Genomic DNA, 27637 nt, shown 5'->3' on the forward strand with positions numbered 1-27637 from the left:
TGACATATTTTTAAACTGGTATAACAAGTTTTCACAGTGAAGAGGAGGGAAGTTCTCTGTAATACATAGTAATGGGCTGTGTACTTGGAACTGTGTACCATAAACTTCCCCACCTTCAGGACAAAATGTGTCAACACACAGTTGCTCTCCTAGAATAAAGTCAGTGCCGGGATCAGCAGTTGGTAATGTTGAAGAACAAGGAAAGAAGAAAAAACACACAAATGATGATCAAAAGGACAAAAAACTCTTTCAGACACACCTGGGATAGAAAAATGTAGACAAAGCACATTTTTAACATAAGACTAGACCTGATATTACAAGGTGCTGAGAATAAACCAAGAAATAAAGAAACTAACACTGTTGAGCTGACAAAGCCCTGGAACTGTAAGAGCTTCCTCATGGCAATGTCCTACTCAGCAAGGAGAGCTTTAGCTCAGGGAGGGTGAGCTAGCATATACTTACACATAATGCTGTAAGAATAATAGATGGAAGTCATCTAACAACCCACATTGATGAATCTCAAAGCACTTTGCACCTGTGTATTGATGTTCCCACACTGGAAATCAGTAAAGTACATGCTTGCCTTTAAGTATATTCTTGAATTAAATATGTTTCAGATGTGTTCCTTAACCAGGGTCTACATGCTATATATAGCAGATACCACTCCCACTTTGCTCTTTGATGAAATAAGGCACTTTCCTCTCCTGTACTGTTGTGTAACAGATGTTACATGGGACAGTCATGATCCTCTACCAGGTTGTTGGGAGAGCCAAGAATAAAAAAAAGAGGTGGGATTCATCTAGCCTAACATTAGCAAGCTATAAACTAGACCTCCAGTCAAGAGAGACACGTAGGACTCTGGTCAGCCCTCACCACTCTACAACCACTGGAGACATGTTTCTTCACAACGTGATTTGTCTAACCTGTCTTAAGCTGGTGGAGATACCCTATCTCTCTTGATGGTGGAATGACCAAACAGCTTCAATTAGATACCAGCTTTAAAATAACCAAAAATTACGTAAGGTAAATCTCTTTTTGGGACCTCAACCATTTGCTTTCCTCCTGGACACCACTCCTGCAGCTCTGGAGAGCACTCAAGAGAAAGCTGCAGGTTGGGGATGGCCTTACCATTTCCCAGCCCTTGCTGGCCCTCACTGCACAGCTTCTGTTACGCCATTTATTTTGGGCAGGGTCATGTCTTTTTGAAACATCTCCATCTTCCATATTTTGAGGTACTTCCTGCTCTAGGAGTATTTCTGCCACCCCAGCATAGGTGAGAAATAAGGATTTCTGAGAGTGGCTTGAAATTTTTGCAGTGCGCTATAAGTCAAACCATTAATTTGATGGCTGCCACGGCCTTACATAATGAAGAAGGGAGGGGACATGATTACTTGATAAATACCAGCGAGTATGATAACATATTAGTAATAAATAAGAGTACAAATAGGTAACATTTGTTATTGAGCTGTTAAATACATGGGCGGCACAGATTAACACGTCACGCAAACCCCTTTCTTTTCCTCATGCAAGAGGGAGGCTCAGGCAGGGGCCACGTCAGGCCAAGTCATTTCTGACCCTCTGTTTTCACCTCTTTTTACCCTCAACTTTTTCCCGGTAGCTCAGTGGAAGGACAAGCCCCACAGACACCATATCCGACAACAGTTTACCCGTCACCATCGGGGCCGTCCCCGCCGCCCTGAGGTGCCAGGACTGGGGCAGGGTTTACCTCAGGGTTCTCAGCGAAGCCCCTCCGACCAGAGCGTACCTCAGGCGCCCGCCCGGGAGGAGGGCCGATCTTATGCTCTGCCCAAAGGGCCCGGGACAAAGGCGATCGTCCCGCCCGGGCGAGGCGGAGCCGTGACGAGGCGCCGCTCCCCACATGGGGTGAACCAGCCCAGCGCCTGTCGCTTTAACCGCCCGTCGTGGGTGGCGGCCGGGCGCAGTGCGCATGAGTTCGGTGCCGGCTGCTTGGCGAAGCCCGCGCTCGCTCCGAGGTGCCGCTTCAGCCACCTGCCTGCCGCCCTCCATTCGTCCGGGTTTCTTTCCGCTCCTCGCCCTGTTCTCCATCGCCCCTGCCAGTGAGTACAGCCTTCCTTCGCCCTGCTCCGGCTGAGGGGATCTTCGCTTTCCTGCCCCCCCTCGCCTCTGGCTGCGGTGCCCGCCTCCCGGGAGCGGGCGAGGGCAGCCGCCGGCGTGAGGCGAGGAGCTCCCGCCGCTCCGCCTGTCCCTGGCTCGCGCTCCCTCAGCGGCCCCGTCGGGGGAGAGGCCGCGGAGCGCTCTGCGCGTTTGGCAGCCCGCGGTTGGAATGGTTCAATATTGGTCTTATTACTCATTAATGGATTCGGGGTGTTTTGTTTTTGGTTGGTTTTTTTTTTTTTTTCTTTTCCTTCCCTCCCCCCCCCCTTCACGCTACTTGCTGCGGCGGCTCCGGCCCCGCTGCCCTCCGCGGGGTGGGCGGGAAGGGGAGCGCGGCGCGGCCCCGGAGGGGTCTTGGGACGGGGTTCAGCCCTGACCGCAGGGGAAGGGAGGAGAGGAGGAAAACCGCTTTCCTACTGTGTGCGAGGCGTAGTTTCCCGGTGTTGAGCCGTGTTAAGGGTTATTTTTCCTTTTTTTTTTCTCCCTGGGATTTCTTTTTCTTTACATCCTGCCTAAAAACAATTTCTGTGTCATAGCTGGCAACTTCAAAAAAAAAAAAAAAAAGGAAAAGAGAGTTGAAGAAAGGCTTCATACCCGTGCATTGTTCAAACTTCGGATGTATGGTATTACAGAATGGCTGAGGGTGATGGGAAAGAGCTGCTTTATTCCTCTTCATTGTGTTCAGGCTGCCCGCAATTTAATTTTGCTATTGGCAAAAACTGTGGGCTCAAGCAGTGGCAGATTCTAGCTCAAAACGCTTCTTTTTTTCCCCCTACCCCGTGTCAGGTGCCTCTTCCATCTGGGGATGGTAAGGGTGAGATGGCTGGTGCTGCTTAAGATCATAATCTTCAGTAGTTTTGGGCGAGGTTTAGTATGTGTAAGAGAAGCCACAGCCTTAAAAACACTCTTGGGATTTTCAGCCATCCAGGATCTCAAGGGCATGTTTCCTGTATAGTTTTTGTTTTAGTGTGGCACGGAGAGGAGAGGTGGCTGAAAGCGGAGGTCTGTTGTGCTTGGTCCTGTGTGAGTGCGTAGCAAGTAGATGACGATTCCTGTAGTAACGAGCGTGCAGATGAAATAGGAAAGAAATTTGGAGGAGGCTGTCTGCCTTTCTAAAAACTTTGCAAAGATTTTAAGCTATAACAAGTAGCAGAAATGTAAGTAACAATTATTTTCTTTCCCCTTCCTTTTATGAAGGACATAGGAGGAAAGACTTCTTTCCAAACCCTAAAGCATGAATTTTAGTTTTAAAAGCTTTCACAATTTCTGGCTTAGGCTAATAAAAAGGTATTATTTTAAGACTCTTCTACAGATCCTTGACTAATGCAGCATTGCAGATGGACTTCATTGCACAGGTGCTACTATAGAGAATAATGATTGTGGCTTTTCTCCTTCCTTTGTAGTAATTACTGCTGTGTAAGGGGGGAGCTGGTGTTTAAAAAGGAGGAAAAAAAAAATAGTTGCTCACTTGGGTCTCCAAGAAGTGAAGATACTAATTACTTCTCAGAAATGAAATAGATTTTTCCAGCTGGGCCTTTCTTATCAAGGATTTGTTTGGGGTTTTACCAACAGAGAGTGAATGAGTAAAATGAAGTTTTATGACTAGAAGTACAAGTAATGCCTGACACTGGAAAGGAAAAGGGAGATTCTATATCTATCTCTGTTTTGTCAATAGTAAAACTCTTCTCCTCCTGTTGGTTATAGCTGCTTTTTCTCTGCATGCCTCCGAGAGAAATATTAACCAAGAATGTTGGCAGAGGGGCTTGCTGGTTGGATATAGTAACTGGAACAAGTTAACTCCTGAACAGTTGACAAGTCTCAAGCTGACTGACCTTCTAAAATACTGGAGCACGAAAATAAATGAGCATATGAATGTGGCTTTCAAAGCCAGCCAGACTGGCTGTGTCAAACACTGTTACCAAGTCCTCCCTCCTCCTCTTTTTTTAAATTAAAAAATAAAAGCAAGGAATTTTAATTTCCAGTGTAACTAACTACTTAAAGATATAATTTTCAATTGGGTGTGTATTGATTATCGCTGTACCAAGGAAAGTCCAGGGCAAGACTTTACTGCAATGTTTTGCCAGTGCTGTTTTCAGCTCTGTTTGCCTTGGGCAAGCAGACCTTTATGTACTTACATAGGAATGAAATGTGCATTAAATCACCGGCTTTTTAAAGTAAACACCTCTGCTTTGTGCTTCAGATGTCTTCTGCCCTCCTCCCTATACCAGCACAGCAATCACAAAAAGAAACATAGGAAAGCCACCTAAGATCCAGCTGTGAGACTGTGACACAGACTTACTGGGGCTGAAAACTATCTTGCTGTCTTAAATACTTTGTAAAACAGGATTTGGTTCACCTTTGCTATGACTGTAGCAGTAGTTACATAATGAAACCCTAAACCCCAGTGATGCTACACCTGTAACGAGGCAGAAGTTGACTAATTATAGAGGAGTCTGTGCCTGAAATTGTTTATATACATTTCATGTTTCTAAAGTGTCAGCTGTCATAGATAGCACCACCCTGATGTTAACAGAGATTTAAAAAGAGTAACTTTAAAAGAATTGGATGCTTTGCTTACTGAAATTTACATAAGGACATTTGAAGTCAGAGGAGACCTTGGCCATCACCTGGATGTGTTTAAAGCCCCATATAATACTGGACTGGACAGCCCTGGATATCATACGTAGTTTTCCCACGGAGCAGGTACTGGTCATCAAATCTCAACTGTAGATTACCAGTGAGAGCCTTATTATCGTTGGGCAAGGTGTTAATCTAAAGAAAAGCAACTACTTGTCACTGGCTGTAGTTTTATTTTTAGTTGGGGCAGGGAAGGATACTGTTGCTGTAAATGCATGGGAAATGTGAGCACTTCAGGGATCCTTCTCTGGCGATTTAACCCACACTGCTGTATATGAACCTTTGCCACTGGCCACCTTTGCTTTAGACAACAAGGTTCAGCTGAAGCTGCTGGTGATGCAGTGAACTGGGAACAGAGTTTACATGCAAGGGATAAGGCATGTGAGAACCTGCTTCACATATTTCTCCTAAATAAATTCTGTCTTGAGGTTGGACCAATGTGCTTAGCATCATCAAATCCTGCAGTGGTATTCCATTATCTGTTTTAAAAGAAGCAGCATTTCCTGAGCACTGCAGAGAGGATGATGAGGTAATGTTGATCTAGGCTTTTGCAAAAGCTTGTCTTGCGTTGGCGTAGTTGTCTTTAGGTGACAAAGTTTCTAAAGTATTGGGTCTCAAAAACTGAAAAAAGCTGTTCTTGAAAAATCCAAAAAGACCAGTTAAGAATGAAGTACAGTTTTGAACCCTCTTTTTCTCGTATCTTGAAGCTTGGATTAACATGTGACCTTAAGCATTGTTTCTGAGCTAAGTATGATTTGGAGAATTCAGTGTAGTAATTGAATTATCACTTAAGTGATGAAAATGTTGGTTTGTGATTGTTTCCTTTCTTTTTAAGTGGTTGCTACATTTAGTTTGAGATCCAATTCAGCAAACCATTTACACATGTGATGAAATATCCTAGTGAAGTCAGCTGGATGTAAGTTTTACTGAATTGGTGCCTTGCCCATCTAGTTCTAAAAACTTATGTACACAGGATTAATTATTTCACTGTTGGCAGCTCTCACAAATTCTGGTGCAAGTTGTATGAATGACATTCAGTGTTTCTTGAGGCTCCAGCTTCTAGATTTAGAGGACTGAGAGAATCTTTGTTTTTAGTTTTAAAACTAACAGATTTTGCATTTCTCCAGCCTGTAGAGGAAAGTTTGAATTGTCACAAACACACCACAGAAACCAGAAAGTTTAAAACAAAATATTGGGGTTACTTGCATTAAATTCCCTTGAATTCTGGGAGTCCCGTGTGGTTGCTAACACTCTAATTATTTTGGTTGTAGCTGCACGTCTGTCCTGGGCTGCTATGCCACTGTGAGAGTACCCCAAGTTCCCACCTTGTTAAACATTGTTCAGACTTACTCAACAGCCATTCTAAAAATCTCAATCAGAATTGATATCCAAGGAAATGTCTATAAAAATGCTGTTGGCCTGGTTCTTGTTTAGAGGACCATACTGTCATAGACTAGGGGAGTGGGGTGTATTTTTTTTTTTTTTTTTTTTAATGGTCAGCATTTCTATTTGACTGGCTGTACTATGGTGACAGTCCCTCTCTAAACAAGGGCAGGAACATTTCCTGGTTACTGGATGTTAAATAGCCATGACTATTTCAGACAGACAGGATTTTTCATGAGCAGATAAGGAATGTGTAGCATAATAAAATGCATTAGCACATTATAAGCATCTACACTTATGATACGGAGAAGAAAAGTCAGGATTTAACTGTGTTGGCCAGTTATGCTTTGCTTTGGTTCCTAAACATCAACCATTGTTGATTGTTACTTTGGTTTTGTTTTGACTCTTTCTATAAGAACAGCTTACAAATTTACTGTCTGATTCTGGGGTTTTTATGTGCTCAAAGCAATACCTCTTCAGCCATCCTGTGTGCTCCTAGGGTTAGTCAGCTTGCCCGTGAGGTTTGTCCTTTATAGGCAGTACTGTCACTTAGTCTTTTCTTCTACCAGAAAGCTTAAATCTTACTGTGTATCACAGGAGTAGGACACCGGTTACCTCTGAAGCTCAAGGATTTACTCTGTATTTTGTATACTGAAGGAGGTAAGAAGAATTCAGAGTTGCTGGTAGCTCTGTTCGTGAGGAGGAATTATGTCCACAGTACTGGATCAGTTAGTGTTGGGGAGTCTGTAACAGCAGTGTCTCACTGAAGACATGTCATGGGGTAGTTGGTTTTGTTCAGTTGTGATCTTGTACAGCAGGTTCAAAGGTATGTTGCAGGAGCACTTAATAAAGGGAAAATTCATCAGATTATTAGACACAAATACCTGGCCTGTTTTGGGAAGCCCTGTGGTCTCCTGACCACAATGTGCAGGAATCTGAATGAATTCCTGCTCTCTGCTTGCCTTGTTTTACATACTCTTTCCTCAGCATCTGCTGCTAACTGTTAGAGGCTAATAGAGACACAGGTCTCTAGTCTGCCCTTGTACCATCATTTTTATAAAACCTATCCCACGATAACACTTCAAATGACCTCAGAGTACTTTCAGATGTTTTTTCCAGCTGCTTAAGTCTCCAAACTCAAGCACCACCATGGAGTGCAAAAGGACTGATGGTGTGTACGTTGGTATGTCTGTATACAGCTCACAGATTAAGCAAACCTTGAATTTCACCGGCCAGTTCTTCTCTTTCAGTTGTATCACTGAGAAATCGCCGTTTAAGAACGGGCAAAGTGTGTGTATAGTCTAGGCTCAGAAATGTAGCTTAAAAATGTTTTATGCAAAAAGCATTCTAGAAATTGTATGTATAGTGAAGGGAGGGAGAGACTGATATTGTGCCCTTTTAAAAATGTATGATAACTTTCTAAAAATTGTTGACTCTACTTACCTTAAATATATCATGCAGTAATGGGATGATGCTGTCTCTGGCTTTTGGCTCCTGGCTTATGTAGTGATTGACTTTTAGCCTCTAAATGTCTTCCATTTTTGTGGGGTTGATCTTTTTTTCCTATTAAGCTAGTCTTCAAACAGGATTGTTAATAAACAATTTTTTCAATCTCCTGCTACTACAAAAATAGTGTCTTGTAAATGCTAATATTGAACTTCAGTGGAGAAGTAATCTTAGTCAGCCAAACTGTAAAAATATCCTTTTTAAAAGGACAGACAGTACCTTATCTTTGACGGCAACGTAATACAGTCTCTCTGAATTATATGCCTCTGTCAAAGCAAAATTAAATCTTTGAAAGTAAAATTCAATGCCAACTTCAGAATATTTCAATTTCCTACTACTACCCTCTGATCAAATGTGCCTGATGTGGGAATTGTATTTTTTTAAATATCTCATGAAGACTAGCTCTAGTGCAACCAAGGGGTGATCACTTCAGCTGATATAATCACAGCTGCCCTAAGATGCCTTTTTGGTTTAATATTTGTAATCTTCTCTCCAAATAGTACTGTTCCTGTCACACTTCTGCACTTATGTGTCATGGTATGCCTTTTTTTTTTTTTTAATTAATCCCTAATGGTATAGACACACATCTCTTAAACCAAGAAAAAAAAAAAAAAACCACAAAAAAAAAAACCCACCCCAAACCACTGCAATGTGTTGAATAAACCAAGCAACAAATCCTGTTGTGAGCAACTTTCATATTTAATGCACCTCTGAAAGTCAGGAGGAACAACCACCTGTTGTCCTGCTGTTCTTGCACTCTGAGGATAGTTACCTTATTTTTGAGCCCTTGCTTGTTACCTAGGCAATCCTACTGAAACAGGCAATGGGGTTGTCTTGAAATTCATTAGTCTTGTCTATTTCGATCTTAAATCCACAGTCTTTCACTTAATAGAGGGGACATAGAAAGAGTGAAGGGACTTCTATGTTAGCCATGGTTAGAAGGGGAATTTGTCCGTAAAGCATGCTGAATGTATTCCAGCAGTGCTGGGCAACCTCACATCAGCTGTAACTGCACTAGGCACTGTGCAAATATGTAGGAGTTTCTCCCTTGGAGCGTAAAAAACACAGCAAAGGGGAGAAGAAATAATGTATATGAATGGGTTGTGATCTTCTTGACATTTACCCTCGAAGTGTTAGAGATGATGTGAAAGATGGAAGAAGACCTTCCCTCCCACGCCCTTTCTGCAGGCTCACAGGTATCACATCAGCTCCCAGGCTTTTCTGAAATGAGTAAAACCTCCAAAGAAGCTGTGGCTTATGACACAAAAGCAGAACCCGTGCCATAATGCTTGCTACTTGATCTTGTGTGGGTGGCTCTCTTAACCAGTTGCAGTCATTGCCTTTATTCATTGTTCAGGAGCTTTGTGAAACATCTGAGCTTGAGCTCCAAAATGAGTAACAGGAGCCTGCTGGAAGCAGAGTTATTTGTCGTTATTTAGAACTTATGGCTTTAATGTTTATTACTACTGAATCTGGGTATTCCTGCTGTCCTGGATGCAGATAGCCCACTGTGAAGCTTAGACCTGGTTATGCTAAGGTTTTGTTGTTGGAGCAGGCAGAACAGTACTCCTAGATACTTTCTTCTCCCTCACAGTTTTGACTCATTGATTGGTTTCTTGGTAACTTTGATTAATATCTTTATTTGGTTAGTCTTTAAATGTGGGTCTTATCTATGATATCTATTGTAATCTGGAGCTGTGACTTCTCACAATGTAGTCTATAAAACTGGTTCACAAATGGTTTTGAGTATAATTCTAGAAATCTAGTCGTTGTCTATAATACATCACTGAGGGACTGAATAAACATGGCATGTCCAGTTTATACTGGGGACACCTGGATAAAAATTGATGATGCAGCTTAGAAGTGCCGATGAGAAATAATACTTATCTTATGTTGGATGTCAGTAGGGTTACTCACCTCTTGCTGGTCCTGCCTTAGAAAAAATACTCTTTTCCATCTGAACATCACCCTGAAAGTCATGGGATGAAATCTAAAGTCAGCGGGAGTTTGTGTGAATTCCAGAGGTATCAAGATTTTCTCTGATAGTCTTGCCTTCTAAAAATGATATATATGTATGTGTGTGTGTTAGTGTGTAGTATTTCAGAGGAGTCAAGATTTTCACTGATAATGTTGCCTTCTAAAAATGAGATGTATAGTCTTGTGTGTATATGCTTGCTTGTGTGTGGCTATTCAGTGCCACAGGGTTTGTTGTAGATGGAGATGCTGTTGCAGAACACGTTCTAGATTTGGGCTGCTCTTTCCTAGTTAGGCTTTCTGCAGCACAGCTTTTTGGTTTGAGCCTGGGTATGTTGCAACCAGATGATTCTGAAAACCAGCACCAAGAGCATATTTCTATCTCTGTGGCATCACTTAAAGATCGTTGTCCTGAGGATACATTGTATCTATTTATAGCTAATGCTATTAATAGAAGAAAGGAAGAATGTTCTTTTTGTGTAAAAGCAAGGCTAAATCTTAATCGTTAGACCTAATGTTCATAAGAAAGGCTATCAGATGCTTTTATTGTGGCAATCCAGTGCTCTGTTTATGTGGATTGTGCTTCCAAGACTTGCTGGACTGCAGCCTAGCTACATTGTGTGGGAGCCTTCCCACAGGACACATGTTGGTGCTACGGCATAGACGAGGGAGCGTTCGTTTGTACGCATCTCTGGTAATGTCATAGCCTTCTCCTGGGAGGAAACCATCAGTGGGATGGAATTGTTGCTCAGTATTGGCAGATGTTATCTCACTGCTATGAAACACTAATCAGCTTACCAGGAGGCTCTGGTTTCTCAGCCCTCAGCTGACAGGGTAGGGAGGAAGGTGAAGTAATCCAATTGAATTGGAAATGCAGACTTGAGTTTGCTTCTTGTGTCGCCTCTCGAACCATAATAAAGGGAGAAGCACTTGGGAAGCAGGGCTATCTCATTTAGTTTGTAGTGTCAGGGAAATGGTATCCAGTTCCCAGCTGGTTGCATATAATGTGGTACCTCAGAACCAACTGTTTTGAGGAATGCATCACTGCTGTTCCCTGGTCACAGGCAGCGTAGGTGAAAAGATGGACTGTAAGAGAACAAGGTAATTTCTTGTTGCAAAGGATGTTTCAACATATTGGAGAGAGAAATGAACTAGGTACTACTTTTTACCCACCCTGTTTGTGCTGATAGTGTGCAGGGATGACTTTTGTCTTTGTGATACTTTGAGAATGAAGGAAGAGATTCTGCCAGAGTGTTTGGGAGATGATGACAATTCAGAGAGTTATTACAGAACTGAGTGCTAGGATGGCTTAAAAAAGGGGGCTTTTGCTCCAGTAAGTGCTGGATATATGTCTGTTCCAGTAAGTGTTTTCCAAATGTACAAGCACTGTTTCTTCATGGTTGAGTGAAATAAAAGCTCTGTAAGTTTTAAACCTCAATTTTGCTAAGTAATGTGATGATGCAAAAATCGTACTAAGTTCTGTTCATGGATCTTTCACCAGAAAGTTGGCATAGAGCCGCTTCAGTAACACACCAGTTAACTGCAGCAATGTTAGGAAATGAACTGGATTTTGTTTCCCTCATGTGGTCTGATAAATAGAATTCTTGTCTAAAAGCTAATAAAAGATGAAGATATTTGAACTCTGTCAGTTGGTATCTTAGCTGGTGGGATTTTATTACTGTTAATGATATGTCATAATGGAAAATACAAACTGAATCTATAGGACAGGTGTGCATGCAGGGTCCATGCTTGTAACTGTAGACATCGGGTTTGGAAGCACGAGATGAAGTACTGAACCTTGCTACGTTGGATTTTTAAAGTCACATTTTAGAATAAGACTGATTTTTTTTTTTTTTTTTTTTTTAAAAAGGTGCCCATAGATGGTAGACGTGTTCTAGAGCATGAAGATATGCACTTTATTAACCTGTGTGAGATATTTGTTTTACACTCCTTTTTCAAGTATTTAAAAAAAAAAATTTAAATATAACATGTTGTTCTCTGTTTTCAGAAATGAATCAAGCTAACAGCCCTACATAATATGCTGATGGCATTCTACGCTGCATCGGGATTGATTAGTCAAGAAGGTGTGATGCCTAGAAATCGCCTGTCAGATTCCCCTGAAATGGCATCTGAAATCTCTCGGAGCATGGAGAGCAGTGGCAGTGTGGAGAATCATGGCAGCCAAGCAAGGTGCAGAAGTCTTGCCTTGGTAAGTGTTTAATGAGTGTTATGCTTAGTGATACACATTATATTAGCAGCTTTTTTTACATCGCAGGATTTTATTTTAATTAAGAGTTGATTTTTTTGCCATCTCTAGTCTCAAATGGTTGCTTGTGGTCTTGGTTGTTAACAAACTGCAAGGTCAGAAACAACTATTCTGATTTGGTACGACAGCTTGTTATTCTGGTCTGATTGTCTCAGAGGTTGGAGAGTGCTTCTGTCTGGCTGTTCCTCGCAGAGAACTGGGAACAGCAGTAAGGAGCACACTTTACGCTGGGCAGCTCGGTGCAACCACCCACATGTGGTGCACTGTTCGATCCGCATCTCTAACCTTACTTTCTTAAGCATCTCATAAAGGAACTTAAGGATAGTGTTGGTTCTATATGCTGTTTCTTGCTTAAGCTCCTTGTTGACACTACTGAATGAAGGTCTCGGCTTATTCCACCTTCATATAATTAGGTGAGTAACAAATACGTCACCATAAACAAAGCTGTCTTCACATTAGTGAATATGAGTGTGTGGCTATTTAAATAGTATATGAGTAATTGAGGGAGTAGGATGCACTTCTGCATTTTTCCAATTAGCAGGATGATTCAGGCAATGAACTCAACAGTACTGTTTGTACTGTGACAGGCTAAGCCTAGAAAGCAGGTATAGTTTCTTGCACGTTTTTTTATCATCACAACTGTTTGAAAAGCATCCATTTGTAACTGAGCAAAGAGTACTCTGGTAAACATGATTTCCCTAAATGGGAATCTAAATCTCTGTCTTGCCTTAAACATGGAATTAGGCTTTCTATCTTTCCCTCTGCTCTCCCTGCTAGCTTCCTTTTAGTGTAGTGTGTTGCTGTGAAAGAATAAGTGAGGACAATAAGTTCGCAAGTTGATACCTGTATTTACCTATATACCTCAGAAATGCCTAGTGTTTTGTGCTACTTTGAACTTTTTGGCAACCGAGGTGATTCTGAAGATATTCCTTCTTGGTTGTTTCTAATGAAAATACAACTCAGTATTTTGCTGTATCCTTAAGGCAGCTTGTGTTGCTAGTTAAAACACAAAACGAGCATTACTAAATTTAGTCCCGTAACTGTTTCTGATCTGCTCTAGAACAAAGTTGTGATGGGTCAGGGTTGGGAATGTTGAGAGCGTAGCCAAGTACACCATTTGGACTCAGGTATTTAGAGAACGTTGTTTACAATATGAAAACTGATTGGATCTTAGAAAACTACAGTGGGAGTTGCGATTTGTTAAAGAATTACAACTCAATTTTACACAGACTTATAAGATAATTTTATGCATTACTCTGACTCCAGTTTTCCTGGTTATCAAACTAGTAGCCAATTGTGTTTCCATGGGTTTTATTCTTAGCTGCAGTAGCAGGCACGAGACTGGCTATTTGAAAAAATCAGTATTGAATAATGAGGCTGTGTATCAATCAGTATGTTTGTGCAGTCTTATCCTCAGTCTGCTGTGTCAGAAAATGACATAGATCCCCTTAATCTAACTAGGTCTTACCATGTGATAACCCATATGATGATGCATCAGCTAGAATTGGAATCCCTTCCTACTCTGTAATGCAGTAATTTATAGATGGAATAAAAGCTGGCTGCAGGTTTAGGCAATTCCCATCAGACCTGTGCATCAGCAAAAGAAGTTCCCGAAGCCTTTAGTTTGTTTTGTTTTAGTTTGCCCATGAAGAAACTGAAGCATGTTCCAACAAGCTTAATTCTGGTGCCATAGATCCACTTCCATGACTGTTCTTCCAACAGTATAGTAGGTGGCATGTCTGATAAAGGTGACAACTAGCATGTGTGGAATAACAGGTTGGGGAATGGAAACTCTTTTCAATAAAGGCATGTTTCAGTTCCTGAGTTTGAGAGGGGGTCTATGGTAAACTCAATATGAAGGAAATTTGGGCAATTGTAATTGAGTAAGTAGGACTCAAGTGTCAGACCCTTCCTTTTTGTGATCATATGTAAGAAAACAGTATTGTTCCATTGACAGATACCTTTTATCTGTTCAGCACTGAAACAGGCTTTAGAAATCCTCAGGATAAAGAGCAGTATTCTTCAAATATTTCTTTTTCTATATGTTTGTGTAATTGTGTATTAAAAGTGTGATTTTTATTTTTATTTTATTTTTTTTTTTACAGTCCACTAAGCATCAGGGGATTTGTAAGAGGAAAAGCTAGTTGTTAGAATATTCTCCTAGAGACCTGATCTTCTTGCTTTGGTAGTTTTGCTATAAAGGTTCACAAGATGCAGAAGTTTTGATGGCCTAATGAGAGGGAGGGGATGTATAACTTTGTGTAGACAAGTAATTTCTTATTAGACCTAAATTCTGAGAAAGGAAGGAAAGGACAGATTTTTCAGGCACACCAGACCTTCTTAACTCTGAAACAGAAACTATTACAGACTTACCTGCCTCTTCAATTATTGCTTTTCTGGGTCTGTTCACCTAGAGACACAAGGAAGGTCAGGGTTGACTTTGAATTTTCTTTTTAATGGCCTTGCAAAGGAAAAAAAAAAGTGTAGCACTGTGTTTTATGACAGGCTTGTACTGCTGCAGGCTTCTTCCTACTTGATTACAAAAAAAATGGCTTTTAAGCTTCTCGGTGTCAAATTACATTAGTCACTAAATATAACCTTTGTATTGCATCTGTGGAATTCAAACAAACCTAGGGATGTGATAACAGAGACAAACACTTGGACCGTCTTTAGCCTACGCTGACTGCTTAGAGCTGATGTGGCTGACTGTTGGTTGTTCTTGCATACCGTGTGTCTGCGCTGGCATTACTTGCTGTGGAACTAGTTGTCAGTTTAGGAATGACTAGGAGATGGACATGAATTGCTATGTGCTAAAAAGGTCTTAAAATATTGTGTGTGATTCTTACTAGTCAGCTGTTGTCAGTTCAGTTTAATTTTGCCAGATTTCTCAGCTTCTTACCTACACAAGGGTGCTTTTAGTTATTCTTTGACAATTTCAGTCCTTAAAGCCAAATTTATTTTTTTAAATGGAAAGCAAGGTGCTGATGTCCTGTCTTGATTGCAGTAGAATTTTCTATATAAATGATAGATGTTCGGGTCTGGATTTATGCTTCCAAGTTTATCACAGCAGCTGAAGAGTACAGGAGCCTACATCTAGATGGGAGGAGTGTTTGCCTTGATATTTTCATTTTGCACCAACTTTTTATAACTATAAAAGTTCATATAGGAGGACATGAATTTGCACATAAATTCTGGTTTCTTTTTAACGAAGGTGGTGTCTCATCCTTTTGCCAAGCATATGTATGGATAAGTGTCCCTTTTCAATACATGGAATCAGTTGCACGATACAAAGGGGACAGTAGGAAAACCCACTCTGTTCTGCTTGGTAATTCTGACTTCCAAAACCCATTCTTGAATGACATTCTCTGATATGTGGCATAAGAATTAACTTGCAGTGAAATAAGGTTGCAGCAATTTAAGGACACTTAATTTGGAGATAAAACTAGGTCTTAGCTTTTTTGAAGCAATTTGTCTTGTTCCATTGACCGAATAGGACAGACAGACTTCTTAAAGCCAATCTTTCTTTTGTAGTGCTTCACTCTGGTAATTGTACTGTGTAACTATTCTCAGCCATGAGTAACTGCTTTAGTTTCTAGGTGTGAAAAACATTCTAGGACAATAGTATCGCCTATGAAAATCATACCAGAAGGTGCTGGTTGTACCTAAAGTGAGCTGTGCTATTTGGAACTGCACTAGTAACAAGCTGTGTCAGTGCCTTGGGTCTTTTGATATGACTTCAGTACTATACCTTCTGTGTCTTAACATGTCTTACCGAGTGATAGGTTTGAGGGATAGTGAGTTCTTGTTACTCTCAATGGATCCTGCTGTAGGTTGTTTTTGTTGGTTGTTTTGTTGTTTTTTTTTTTTTTTAATTTTATTTTTGCCTTTGGTTCAGATAGACCCTTCCTTGGGTAATGCTACAGTTCATCACCACTCTTTTTGAGGCAGTGGTGACCTCCAGAATTTGGTCAAGTGACCATTTGTCTTGGTCACTAATCAAGTGGCTTAAATTGGCAGGTGGCCATGATTCTAGAAAGATGTCTTGCTTATTCTGTTTTTTAACAAGCTTCCTCTGTGGCTCTAACAAGACTTGATACCCAGTCACTGAAGGTGCTTTGTCACTACCAAGCGACATTATACAGTACAGATGACACTTTGAACACTGGTTACATACACAAGAAGAGCAAATTTCTTCTGAGTAGTCTGAGCTGGCTCATTATCTTATTTAGCCATTTAACTCAGGGTTGACCTGGTTATTTTGTAGTTATGATGTCTCTTGGAGCCTAAAAATTAGTTGCTATGACCTTTATAGTATTTTGATCAGTACAGATAATTCAAATGCAACAGACCTGGTTTTCTAAGGGCACTGCGTTACTATCTCTTTGCCCCGGCCTCTCTGAAGAGGTCCTGGGATTCCAGTGTGGTTTTAGGAGTTACTGGAAAAGGATAGATTGTGTGTCTGTTAGCCCATGGCCACCCTTTTTCTCACAATTTGAGTGTGCCGAGTCTTGTGATGCTGAGCTGCACTTCAGGTATGTTCAAGGGAAAGTGCTGAGAAAGACTCCTTTCATAAAATTAAGGTGGCTTTCCCCCTTGATACTGACACTCTGCAGGCTTTACTGTACTACAAGGTCTTTCACCATGTCCCAGTACTTTGCCAAATACAAACCGTACACAAAAAAAGAATTTTGGACTGTTTACTTTCTATGGATACAGCTGTCTTTGGGCAGGTGGAAGCCATTCCTTAGAGGGCGTGGAGAAAGCTATGCTATGTTTCATCCACTTTAAATCAATATTGGTGTGACTTGGAAGCAGCATGCCTTAGAAAAATGAGAGTCATTGTTCTTATCAGCAGGGCAAGAATTGGAGAGGAAGAGGGACTTAAGGACTGCTTGCTTTGGACCATGAGTATAGAACTAAGGTAAAGAGCCTGACTGCTAGCAAGGCATGACCTTGCTGTAAAATGTGTTGGTGAGAACGCGCATAGAGTGCAGATTACCTTTAGTATCTATAAACTGCATCGTTCTGCTTCAAATTGAGATCTGGTAGATAGAGGTTATTCCAGCAGGTGGGCAGCTCTGCTCTTCAGCCCTCACTGATAGGCATTCCTGAACTTCCAAAGTGATTTCTTTGTATTGCACTACTTTCTTTTTCAAGGAATACTTGGATTAGAGCTTCTGTAATGTGAAAGCCAATTTTAACTTGTCTTGCCTTTAGTGCACATAGTGGTCAACATTTTATATATTAAAATACATACAGGGCTGTGCCTGTCTACCACCTGTTCTTCCCTGTTTTAAAATATAACGTTCTCCATTCTTCCAGCCTTCCTGTATATCTAAACTCTCAGCACTCCTTGCTTTGTTCTGGACCCAGTCCAGCTTGCCTGCATCCTTTCCAAAGTTCAGTGACTGAATCTGAACTCTGTGTTCTGAATGAGGATATGCTGTTATTTCATCACCCTGGTTAATACATCTCGGAACAACATTCGCATACCTGAACAGCACTCTTTCCTCTTTACGGCACTTAAACTGACCTGCAACTCCTTCTGTGTTGTATTGCTGCTTAGACGTTGTTCATCACTCTATATTCATGTGACTTTCAAGTGAATTTCATCTCGTGGATTACGAGCACGCTTACATGGTTCATGAAGATCTCGTTCCTTTCTACCTAGTTCTTGCAGCAACATCTTCCAGCATAAGGGAATCAACAGATACTGAGTTAATTGTCTGCTGTTGTTAGTGGAGTATCAGATAATAGAGATGTAGGGATAAAGCTGCTCAGGACTTGTCTTGTTTCATTATACAATTTACAATACATCATGTTACCTCTCAAAAATAACAATCTCTCCCCTGGCCCCTAGTTGCATAGGTACCTTGCAGTAACTTCATCTAGGCATAGTTTCCTTATTCATCACTGAGGGTATTTTTTGGGACCATGTAATAAAGCCTTCAAATCAAGGCTTATCACATCTTGTGGTTATGCCTATTGGCCAAGTCAGTAACCTTCTCATGAGAAACGAGATTGGTGTGAAATTATTGGAATTTTGTAAAAAGTGTTTAGTGGCTTTTGCCTGAAACGTCTCCAGTTTTTCCTCAATGTTGTTCTAATAGAGAAATTAAAAGGAAGAAGAAATTATAAAATTATCAGACTAACTTTGGTTATCAAAGAGATGTCTTTAGAGTTCAAGCAGATCTTGCGTTGCTTTAGCTTGCTTTTTTTAAAAGTAGGTTAGGAGTAATTTAATCAGTTTGACTTCAGTTCATCTAGTTTATTTTTTAAATACTTCTAGATCATTTGTTTCCTCACTTATGACCTATTGATTGTATGCTTTGCTAACTATTATGAAGCACACAGGTACAATTATGTTAATAAAATGAAGAAAACAACATTCAATATTATAGTAATCTTCACCAAATGAAATGGTATTATCAAAATCATCAGATAGTGTGTTGTAAAGGAAGTAGTTTTTGACACAACACACAATTAAACTATGGAACTCATTGCCACAGAATGCTGCGAATGCCAGCCATTTAAATGGGCTTAAACAATAAGATGAATTAATGCTAGAAAAGCTTATTAAGGGCTATTAAGTACACAGATGTGGATGCAACTGGGAAGTCCTTAAGCCATATATTGCTGGAAACTGGAAGGATGTAGGGAAGAAACATAAATCCATCCAATTTGCAGCAGTACTCTTCTCAACCCTGTTCCCCTGTCCTGTGCGTTACTGGTGGCTGAAAGCAGGCTCCTAAGCTAAAGGGACTTTTTGGTCTGATCCTGAATGGCAGTTCTTGTTCTTATCTGTAATTCACTTGCTTCCAACTTAAGCAGTGCAGGGGTACAATCCATTATGTTTCCCTTTTCTATAAATATAATCAGAGGTACTTGCCTCTTTCTTCTGCACTGAAGCTTTTGTACCTGTTCTGATACTGTTCCTGCATGCAGGGCTTTCTTCCCCCCTCCCGCTTTCTTTTTAATAGTAGAACTGCCTGCCTTGTTATTAACAGGCTAAGGCCTAAGTGGTGCTACATTGGTCTCTTTCTACTACATATTGGAGTAGTTTTCTCCCTTTGTGTTTTTTTGAGAAGCATCCAGTTACTTCTCTCCTGTGGAACTGTGCCTATTAATTCTTTGGCACTGTCAAGTCAGGTGTTTTCCTGGTATTTTGCTAATTGAAGTTTGGTTCTCTAGCAGTTTTCAGAAGAATAATTTATTATTTATTTTTTTAACTACTGCAGATGTCTTGGGATTTCCCCTGCTGTTCTGTTTCTGCCAAAGCTGTGCTGTCTTAAGATTCTAGGTCTGGATGTGATGTTAAGATTTTCTTCAGATGCGTGTGAAAAATTGCGAGCCTCTGATATTAAGTCACTGTTTTGGACAGGTAGGAAAGGGATCTTTTCTATAAAACAGATTCTGTTCTTCTTTTCTTTTCTCTTTTTTTTTTTTCTTGTTTCTTTTTTTCCTCTTTTAGACCTAACATTGTCATAACAGACTCTTTCCTGTTCAGCATAAGCAGGAAATGTTTGGCTGCACAGGGATCTAAAATATTAATGCCAGCTGAGCATACTCAGTTATTTCAGCTGTTTGCATCTAAAATTTCTTCTGTCCAAGCAGTCTTTTTAATCCTCAGTGAAGGCACAATTTTCAAGTTTCAAATTTAGGCTGTCTTTTGACAGTAGCTTTCAAGTTGGTAGTGTTAGGTGTATGTGAGATTTAGTTTTGTGAGGCATGTTTGGGTATTGAGAGTAGGCAGTTGATGGAAAGTATGAGGGGAATAACTTAAGTGACTGAAAAGACTCTGCTTTGACTGTTAAAAACCCAGATTGTTCAAGGAGACAGGAGGCCTGGAAAACCAGCCCAGAAAGAATATGATCTCTTCCACTATTTGGAATATGTGGGAAATAAACTAATTAGAAATAGACATGGTAACCTTAGTTAAAACTGGTGTCAGTTAACCACAACAAAATGCCTCCTATCTTTCTGAAAGCTCTACTATAAGTAATACAGGTGGGCATTTTAGAATACACCACTGTTCTTAGACCAGTGGTAAAGCAAGTCACTGCTTCCTCTTCATCTCTCAGCTCCTTTGGTTTGACCACCTTAAGTAGGTTTATCTTCACTGTGCTTCTGTGTCTAAAATGGGATTATTTCCTTGTCTTGCAAACTGAAACATGCCTTGCCTGAGGGAGTTTCTAGCTAGGCTGGATGCCTCGTGTCTCCGTATGGTGACCTGCCACAATGCTGCCTAATCTCTAGAGCTGCTGTCTTGCCCCCCTCCCCTGCTTCCTGAGGAAATGTGACATTGGTCATCTTGAAGCAGAACAGCATGAGGAAAGAGATCAAAGTGCAAACTGAAATGAGGTTGGCCTTTCAACTCTAGGTATGCCATTTACTATATGTATTTTGCAAAGGGATGATTAGTCATTTCAGATCCTTCACCTAATGGGGAAACTGCTGATTTCAGTAAGATCCATGAGGGATGGTAAGTCAGGCAGAGCTCTGCTGACCAATCCTCCCACACATCTTACCTGGCATGGAGGAGCGCTTGGTCTTGCAGCACAGAAACGGATGGAAAGAGGGACTTCTAAAAGTCTTTGCTTCAATTCACATGCTGTTTTGCTCAGCTCTTGATCAAATGAGTTAAACTCATATGGGAGCAGCTGTTCCTTAAAATGAACAAAGTGTGGTGCAATCATTTCTGTACTGTACCACAGTCTAGATCTGCTGTCACTATGAACTTCTTAAACACAACGCCCCTTTTTTCCTTTGCCTGCGGAAGTCTGGCTTTTGCAATGAGCTCACCCGCAACAAAAGCTTCTTGGAGTCCTGTTCAGCTCCAGCTAGGGCCTACCTAACAACAGCTTCTTCCTGTCATTCTCTTGCCCGCTAGACATAGCAGCCTTATGAGTATTTGGGTGGGGAAGGAAGGAGATTGCAACATCCATTAAGGGAAAAAAAAAAAAAAAAAAAGTTTGTCTGTCTCTCACTTTTCAAGTGCAGCTGTAAAACTTTCCTTGGCCTTTGAAAACTGAGCTCTGCCATGTGGTGGGTGCAAGCTGTGGAATATGTCAGCCTTTGAAGTTAGTCCTTTAAATAGGCAATTACAAGTGGTATCCAAATTTAAACTTTTGTAGCAGTTTTGCTGCAAGCTCAAATAAGTCACTTATTCTGACAGTGGACTATGGATGGTAAGACCAAGTTACAAATACCGACGCCTCTGTACGTCTTTCCCAGCCATCAAACCATGTTCACCCTGATGACAATAAATCTGAATCTCTAGAAATGTAGTTGTAGCATGAGCCTCTTGGTGAAACCAACTTTATATTTCCTTGCATGACTTCAGTCTTCTGTTTTAACAGAAAACTGTGCCAGCTGTGACTGAAGACTGCTGTGTTCACACTATTGCAGCCACAGATAGGCAAACCTGTCCTGAAGTGGCTAAACTAAGTGTGACTGAAAGGCAAGGTGTCTGTCTTCTGTATTTCATTCACTTATTTACGGGGAAAATGTTCAACACGCCACACAGGGGAAGGCAACTAAGAACCCTAAAGTGTTTATTTTCTCATCTGTAGTGTTTTGAGTGCTTAGAGACTAACTGCCACTTTGTACAATGCACCACTTCATAGTTCTTAATCTATAGGCATTACTTTTCTACAGAGGTATATTGTTCTTATTTTTAATGCTGGGGACAGGGATAAAAGCTTTGTTTACGCAAGTAGTTGAATTAATAGGTAGAACTGCACACAGTTTTTTTCTATCCTAATCTAATGTAAGATGATCTGAACAGGCATGGTGAGTTTGAAGCAAGTTGTGCTGCTCGAGCAAGAACAAGTCTACCTCTTGGATATTTGCACTGCATACCTTTATGTATTTACCTAAATTGCCCCAATCCACCACTGAGAGGTAGCCTTGTTACTTTACCTGCATGCACAATCAGGTGTCCTTGGAGAAGTGAAAAGTAGAGATGAGAAAGGAAACTGTCTTGTATTGCCTTGCGATGCTTTCTTGTCAAGTTACTGATGGCAAAGTTTCCAGTATATTCCTGGTGGGAGAGAAATTCAATCCAGAAAAGGGAAAACCTCACTTACGTTTCAACAATACGTAGTTACATTCCAGAACTTACACAGCTTTCTTGAGAAATGTTTTTCCTGGATCCATTGTCTTAATGCAGTGCCTTTCATAATTGTCCTTTGTCATCTCCAAGCTTCTGGAAAAGTGAGTGTTTACCAGGGTGTAGGTGGAGGGAAAAGAGTTTGCACATTGCTGCCTAGCTTTTCACAGCGATATTGTGTTAATCAAGTTAATCAAGAGCAGTGACGCATAGAAAATGAAGACTGGGTAATACAAGTGATTATTTATCACTTCTGTGGTCTACAGGATTATTTCCTGTAGAAAATAGCCCAAGGCACTCTTCCTGCTAGGGAACACATCTTCATATTTATTCTAAATTTTTCCTTTCTGTAACTCAAAGGTAAAAATCTTCAGAAACCCTCTTCTTCCTTATTACTACTTCTTTGTAATCTACCATGTAACTGGGTAATTCAGAGATTGCAGGGGTAGAGCCAGATTTCGGCTCCAGCTCTGCCTCTAGAAGCAAAGTCACACTTTGTTCTAGAGCAAAAAGGGAATTGGCCCATTCCTTTGACTGTCTCAAATGCACCCTTTCCTTGCCGTGCTGCTCCCAAGCCTTATCCCTGAACCTGACACAGCAACTGAAACAGCTTACTCCAGTTTAGAGCCTGAAGAAGCTATATTAATCCTTGTAAAGGCACGGGGGTGGGGTGGGGTTTGCTTTTTGGTCTGCTTTTATGATCTGTTAGCAATTTGTTCTTTCCAGTTCAAATGGACATGTGTCTGCTGAACTAAAGTTAGGTACTTTGAAGGATGAAACACCAGTTGCTGTTCCTCAGTCAAAACTAATGCACTGTAAACTCCTGGCGCTTTTTTTTTTTTTTTTTTTTTTTTTTTGCCTCTTGCATTGTAGTCCCTACATGCCTCTCTTGGAAGGCATGAAACAACAAGCAGGAGATGCTTCTGATGTGACTGCTGCCTCTTTCCTCCTGCCCCTTTCAGCCTTCAAAAAGGGATGCTGTGTTTCCTATCAGTGTACTTACCTGTACTCACCTGTAGGATGTTAATCTTTTCTGCTTTTTTCATTTTTCCCCCCATAGGATGACGAGAGTCTGAAATACTTAACTCACGAAGAGCAGGATGTTCTCATGTTCTTTGAGGAAACCATAGATGCCTTAGAAGATGACTTGGAAGAGCCAGTCCTACGTGACAGTGGCATCCACTGTCAGTCTCCAAGGTCAACAGAGGAAAATGTGTCCAGTCATTCAGAGACTGAAGATATCATCGACTTAGTACAGTCAACACCTGAGAGTAGTGACCACGAAGGCCCCCCTAGCAGAGATGCAGAACCAGGTAGTAGTATTTCTTGAAAGTGTGGTTTTCACTTTGACCTAGCCCTGACATACTCCAGTTCTCAATAGAAACAGCTAAAGAAATTCTGTACCTTCCTTACTATGTCAAGATGAATCTGTTACACATCAGGAGTTGTAAGGACTGTGATTTTAATTTGACTTGGGATTTCTGAAATTCTTGCTGTTACTATAACTTTTTTTTCTCATGGAGGTCATGCATATGGTTAAGTTGTTGGACCTCTATCTCAATCCTCTACACGGTGACTGAGTTGTAACAGAACTGAGTATTATGCAGAGTCATCACGGCAAGGCACACTTGTGCTCATCGGCATATTCACGCTCTGCTTCTCTCTAAGACCTCTTAAGACTTTCTCTAAGAGTTTTAAGATAGCAGATTGTTTGCAGTGTTACTTTGGGTGGACTTAAAGGCACATGATACGATCAATAAGGTAGTGAGAAGATAGCGTATGGTATATTGTTTTCTTCAGCCTGTAAAAGTTCCTCTCTCCGTTTTGGGAGAGTGGATTTATTGGTTAGTACGTACAGTGGGACATAATGTGTCCTCTCCTGGCTGTTACAATAAATAAGAATTGCAAAACGCTTACAGAAAAAGCAGCCATTGAAACACAGTAAAGCTAATGTGCAGATTGTGAATGAATAGCAGAAAGAGGTCTTCTAGTGAACACATTGTCAATATGGTTATTTGAACTATAGCATTCAAGATGCCATTGCTAGGAGTTTGGTTATAGTTTCTTCTGGCAATGTGGGCTGAGTTTGAGTTAGAAAGTTTGGGGGAGGGGAGTACTGATGCTTGCTAGTCCTAGGTGAAAGCAAGCCTTGTATTCTGCCCTGTGTGAAGGCTTAATGACATTATTGCTGCTTTGTCTTTTTAAGTGTTGGATGCTACCTGGAAAATGGAGAGTCCTAAGCCAGCTGTACCTGCTGATCTTCCCCCACACCCACCCGTACCACCACCAGTGACATCTGAGATGCTTCCTCTTCCTCCTCCACCCCCTCCTCCAGTGCAGCATCCAAAATTGCTTCGCTCTATCCCCACTCCGCTCATCATGGCCCAGAAGATGTCTGAGCAGCAGATGGAGAACAGGGTGCGCTTCCCCAGCGCCATCAAGGAAGGGAATCCCGACAGGAAGAAAATGCCACTAGCCAATGGTGATTATTCTGCGGCTCCGAAGCACCCTCCTGCACCTGCACCCAAACTGCACCGGTTCCCGAGCAACATCAACATAACAAATGTCAGTGGCAAAGAATTCAATGAAACTATTTCAAAAGCAGCAGTTAACGTCCAGGAGCGGAGGGCTCAGGTGCTGGCCAACATCAATGGAGGAGCTTTTCTGGCAGCTGAACTGGAGGAGAAGCTGCAGAAAAATGATTTCTTGTCACGTAACAGAAGTTCTTCCTTAAGGGATCTTTCCTCTGAGCAAACACGATATGAGGCCCTGACAAAACTTGGCCTAGTTAAGGGAAAGCCAGCTCAGGACCAAGTGGACCATGCCCCAAGCACTCAGCAGCTTGATGCGCAGCCCAAACAGGCAGATGCTGTTCCCAATGGATATCAAAACATCCATGAGGTTTTAAAAAGTGAGCCCAGCCCTTTCCTTCCTATGAGCAAAACTGTAACAATCAAACCAGAGGTAGCTCTTGCTGCTAACAAGGTCGGCAGCACACAGCAGAACACACCAAAAAGTTTTAATGATTATAAACAACCTAGTCTAAACCTGGATATGAGGAGGAGGTCAGGTTCGCTGCCTAGACCTTCAGGATTTCGATCCCAAGGGATAACAGTAAAGTTTGCTGGCCGTGGCTCAACAGAGGAAGCTAGGAGAGAGGCACTTCGGAAACTGGGGTTACTGAAAGAGACTGTGTAATTTGGATGGGAATGTTTTTGGCAACAGGGGGGAAGTCATAGCGTGGCGTTGTGTTAGAATAGTCCCAACAGGATTGGGATCAAACAGGCTGGAAGAAGAAAGGAGTTCTCTGCTTCTGGCAAGCTAAGTAGGTACTAGACACTGGTGTGACTGCTCATGTTTATCCCAGAAGGACTGGCACCATGTACGGTCATGTACAGCAGTGGGTTTCAGCTCCCCTTCCAGCGGAGATACTCATCCGTTGCTCTTTGTGACTAAGGAATTTTATTTAAGTAATGCTGAACTATAGCAGACAGCGGCTTGTTAACGAACTGTACAGTGCAGTATTGTTGTACGTAGCAAACAATGGTGAATCTTCCTTTTGCTCTTTCTGAAGCCAAAAATAAGAACTGTCTTGCCCACATGTGTATGTCTGTTTGTGGGAGCTCAAGATAATGTCAAAACTGTGATTTCTGAGTGTGATACACGTCCATGACTTTTTGTTGTCTATATTATCTGGCCTGGCTTCACTCCCTGCCAGTGGTGGAGTCTTCTGCTTCTTTGCTCTGTCCCTGCTCAACTCGAGACTGCACAGAGGGTGGTTTCTGTTTTGACCTTCTCTTTGACAGAGCGGCCCAAGCTTTGAGTAGGTGACTTCATCGCTCTGCTGCTTCACTTGAAGTCTTGCCTTTCTTCCCAGCCACCTGCTCCTTGGTCACGCTCTAGCAACCTACGTGTCCAGTGAAAGGCACCAGAGAAGCCTCAAGGATATGCACCATGTGCTGGTTTTTGCACTGACAGCCAAAGAGTCTCCTGACAATCTGTGACCCTGACTGTTTGTACCAGTGAGGATCTTATAGCAGAGAAGCCATAGGAACAAGTTAACTTTCTACCAAATGCGAGAACCTTATGTCAAAAATCTTATCTTTTGTGTTAGGGTTCCCGTGAAGAAACTGTTACTTTTTGAACAGTAGCTGTATTACACTGAGTAGTTGTAAGTTCTGTTACTTCTAAAACCTGTCATGTGATCTTCCTGTAGTTTGACAGCCCTGATAATCCTCTGTTCACCGCCTTATTTGATTCTGCCCTACCAATGCATAACAGAGGTTACAGCCAAAATTCTTGCAGGCTAAGTGGAGTTACCAGAAAACACTGTATGTAAGAGTATGTCACTCCTGAATGGTCCAAGTTTGGCATTATTTTGCCTTTGTTCAACAGACATGCTTTTAAAGATGGTCTCAAAGTAGATTTGTGCGTTGGTATGATTTTTTTTTTTTTTTTATATGGCAAAGCTGCTCTTCCACCTTAAAACTCCCTTCCCTTTTTGTACACCTGAAAACATCAAGAATAGCCATTTTTAAATCAAATGCCAAACTCCAGGCCCTCTAAATTTCTCATTATTCCTGCATGCTTAAGAGTTCTCAGTGTTGTGTTTTGTTTTTTTTTTTTTTCTAAGGGAAAAACTCACTCTCTGCACTTTCTAAAGCCACAAGCAACCCCCTCTTTTTCCCAAGTAGCTGAGTAATAAACCTTGGAGAAGAGGAGGGGAGCGGCTATAATAGAAACTGACACACCCTTCAGCGAGGAGCTCTGACATAACTGTGATAAACAAGTTTGTAGTTCTTATGATAAAGTATTTCAAACTTGCTGAGCTGTACTTGTAAATGAAGCTGTCGTGAAGCAAAAATCTTTGCGTCATTTTTAACCTGCCTCATAAGTTAAAGTTTTTAGGTTTTGGTTTTTTTTTTTTTTTAATTATTATCTGCTTGCTGCTTAAATTTTTAATTGTGTTGTTATGGTATCTGGCTGGTTCTGTTATGTAGTTATTCTGTTCAGCCTTTTCACTGGGTAAGTGATCATGTTCCTCATTGTGACAGGCATACTATACATAAGCAATCAGTAATTAAAATATGTGGCCATTCCTCAGTCTGGCAAAGCACTTATGCATGCATAATCAAATGTGAGAAGTGCCGCTGAAATAAAAAAAAGCTGCTTGTTTGCTACAAGTAAAGCATTACTTATTTTGCTGGGCTCCGAGTCTGTATTCCTAAATCAGAAGGATAAGGAAGCACATAAAACACATCCAAGCACCTGCTTCAATGTGGCCTGGAAAGGAGTCCTACATGTGGGTGATGCATTGTAATTTATTAACATAACCTGCTAAGTAAATTTAAATGTTTCATGACCTTTGTGCTTTTAAATCCTGTTAAAGCGAATTCTTCATTATAAATGTGAAGTGTGTACAAAGCAATCTTCACATCTAATCATTTATTGCCAGCTCTTCTTTGAGTTTTTTACAGCTGAGAGTCCATGCTAAGCAAATGGGAAAAACAACCCTGACACTAATTGTTTTGTTGAAATTCAGTCCTAGTCAATAACTCCATAACATAACCCTATTTAAAAAAATAAATTAGATGTTCAATATCTAAGGTATAATGTTGCAGTAT

The 27637-nt window shown here is 41.1% G+C and overlaps 1 protein-coding gene across 2 annotated transcripts; it reads left to right on the forward strand.

Annotated features, from left to right (window-relative positions):
* The first annotated feature begins 1928 nt into the window (after positions 1-1928).
* On the forward strand, positions 1929-27211 carry PROSER2 (proline and serine rich 2). Of its 2 annotated transcripts, none has more exons than XM_082498381.1 (4): positions 1929-2078; positions 11645-11845; positions 23074-23329; positions 24220-27211. In XM_082498381.1, exons 2-4 carry the CDS (start codon positions 11675-11677, stop codon positions 25209-25211), a joined length of 1419 nt encoding a protein of 472 aa, XP_082354507.1. In that variant the 5' UTR covers positions 1929-2078; positions 11645-11674; the 3' UTR covers positions 25212-27211. The 2 variants fall into 2 exon arrangements, with proteins under 2 accessions (XP_082354507.1, XP_082354508.1); XM_082498382.1 differs by having other exon boundaries at positions 23074-23326.
* The last annotated feature ends 426 nt before the right edge of the window (positions 27212-27637 follow it).

This window comes from Vanellus vanellus (genome assembly GCF_965231255.1).
Source record: "Vanellus vanellus genome assembly, chromosome: 1".
Taxonomy (NCBI): Eukaryota; Metazoa; Chordata; class Aves; order Charadriiformes; family Charadriidae; genus Vanellus; species Vanellus vanellus.

What these genes read in the sequence shown, in the direction of transcription:
- PROSER2 (XM_082498381.1), top strand. Translation starts at nt 11,675, where the DNA reads ATGCTGATGGCATTCTACGCTGCATCGGGATTGATTAGTCAAGAAGGT. An exon ending in GGTGCAGAAGTCTTGCCTTG is followed by an intron (nt 11,846 to 23,073) that starts GTAAGTGTTTAA and finishes TTCCCCCCATAG; the next exon opens with GATGACGAGAGTCTGAAATA. An exon ending in CAGAGATGCAGAACCAGGTA is followed by an intron (nt 23,330 to 24,219) that starts GTAGTATTTCTT and finishes TGTCTTTTTAAG; the next exon opens with TGTTGGATGCTACCTGGAAA.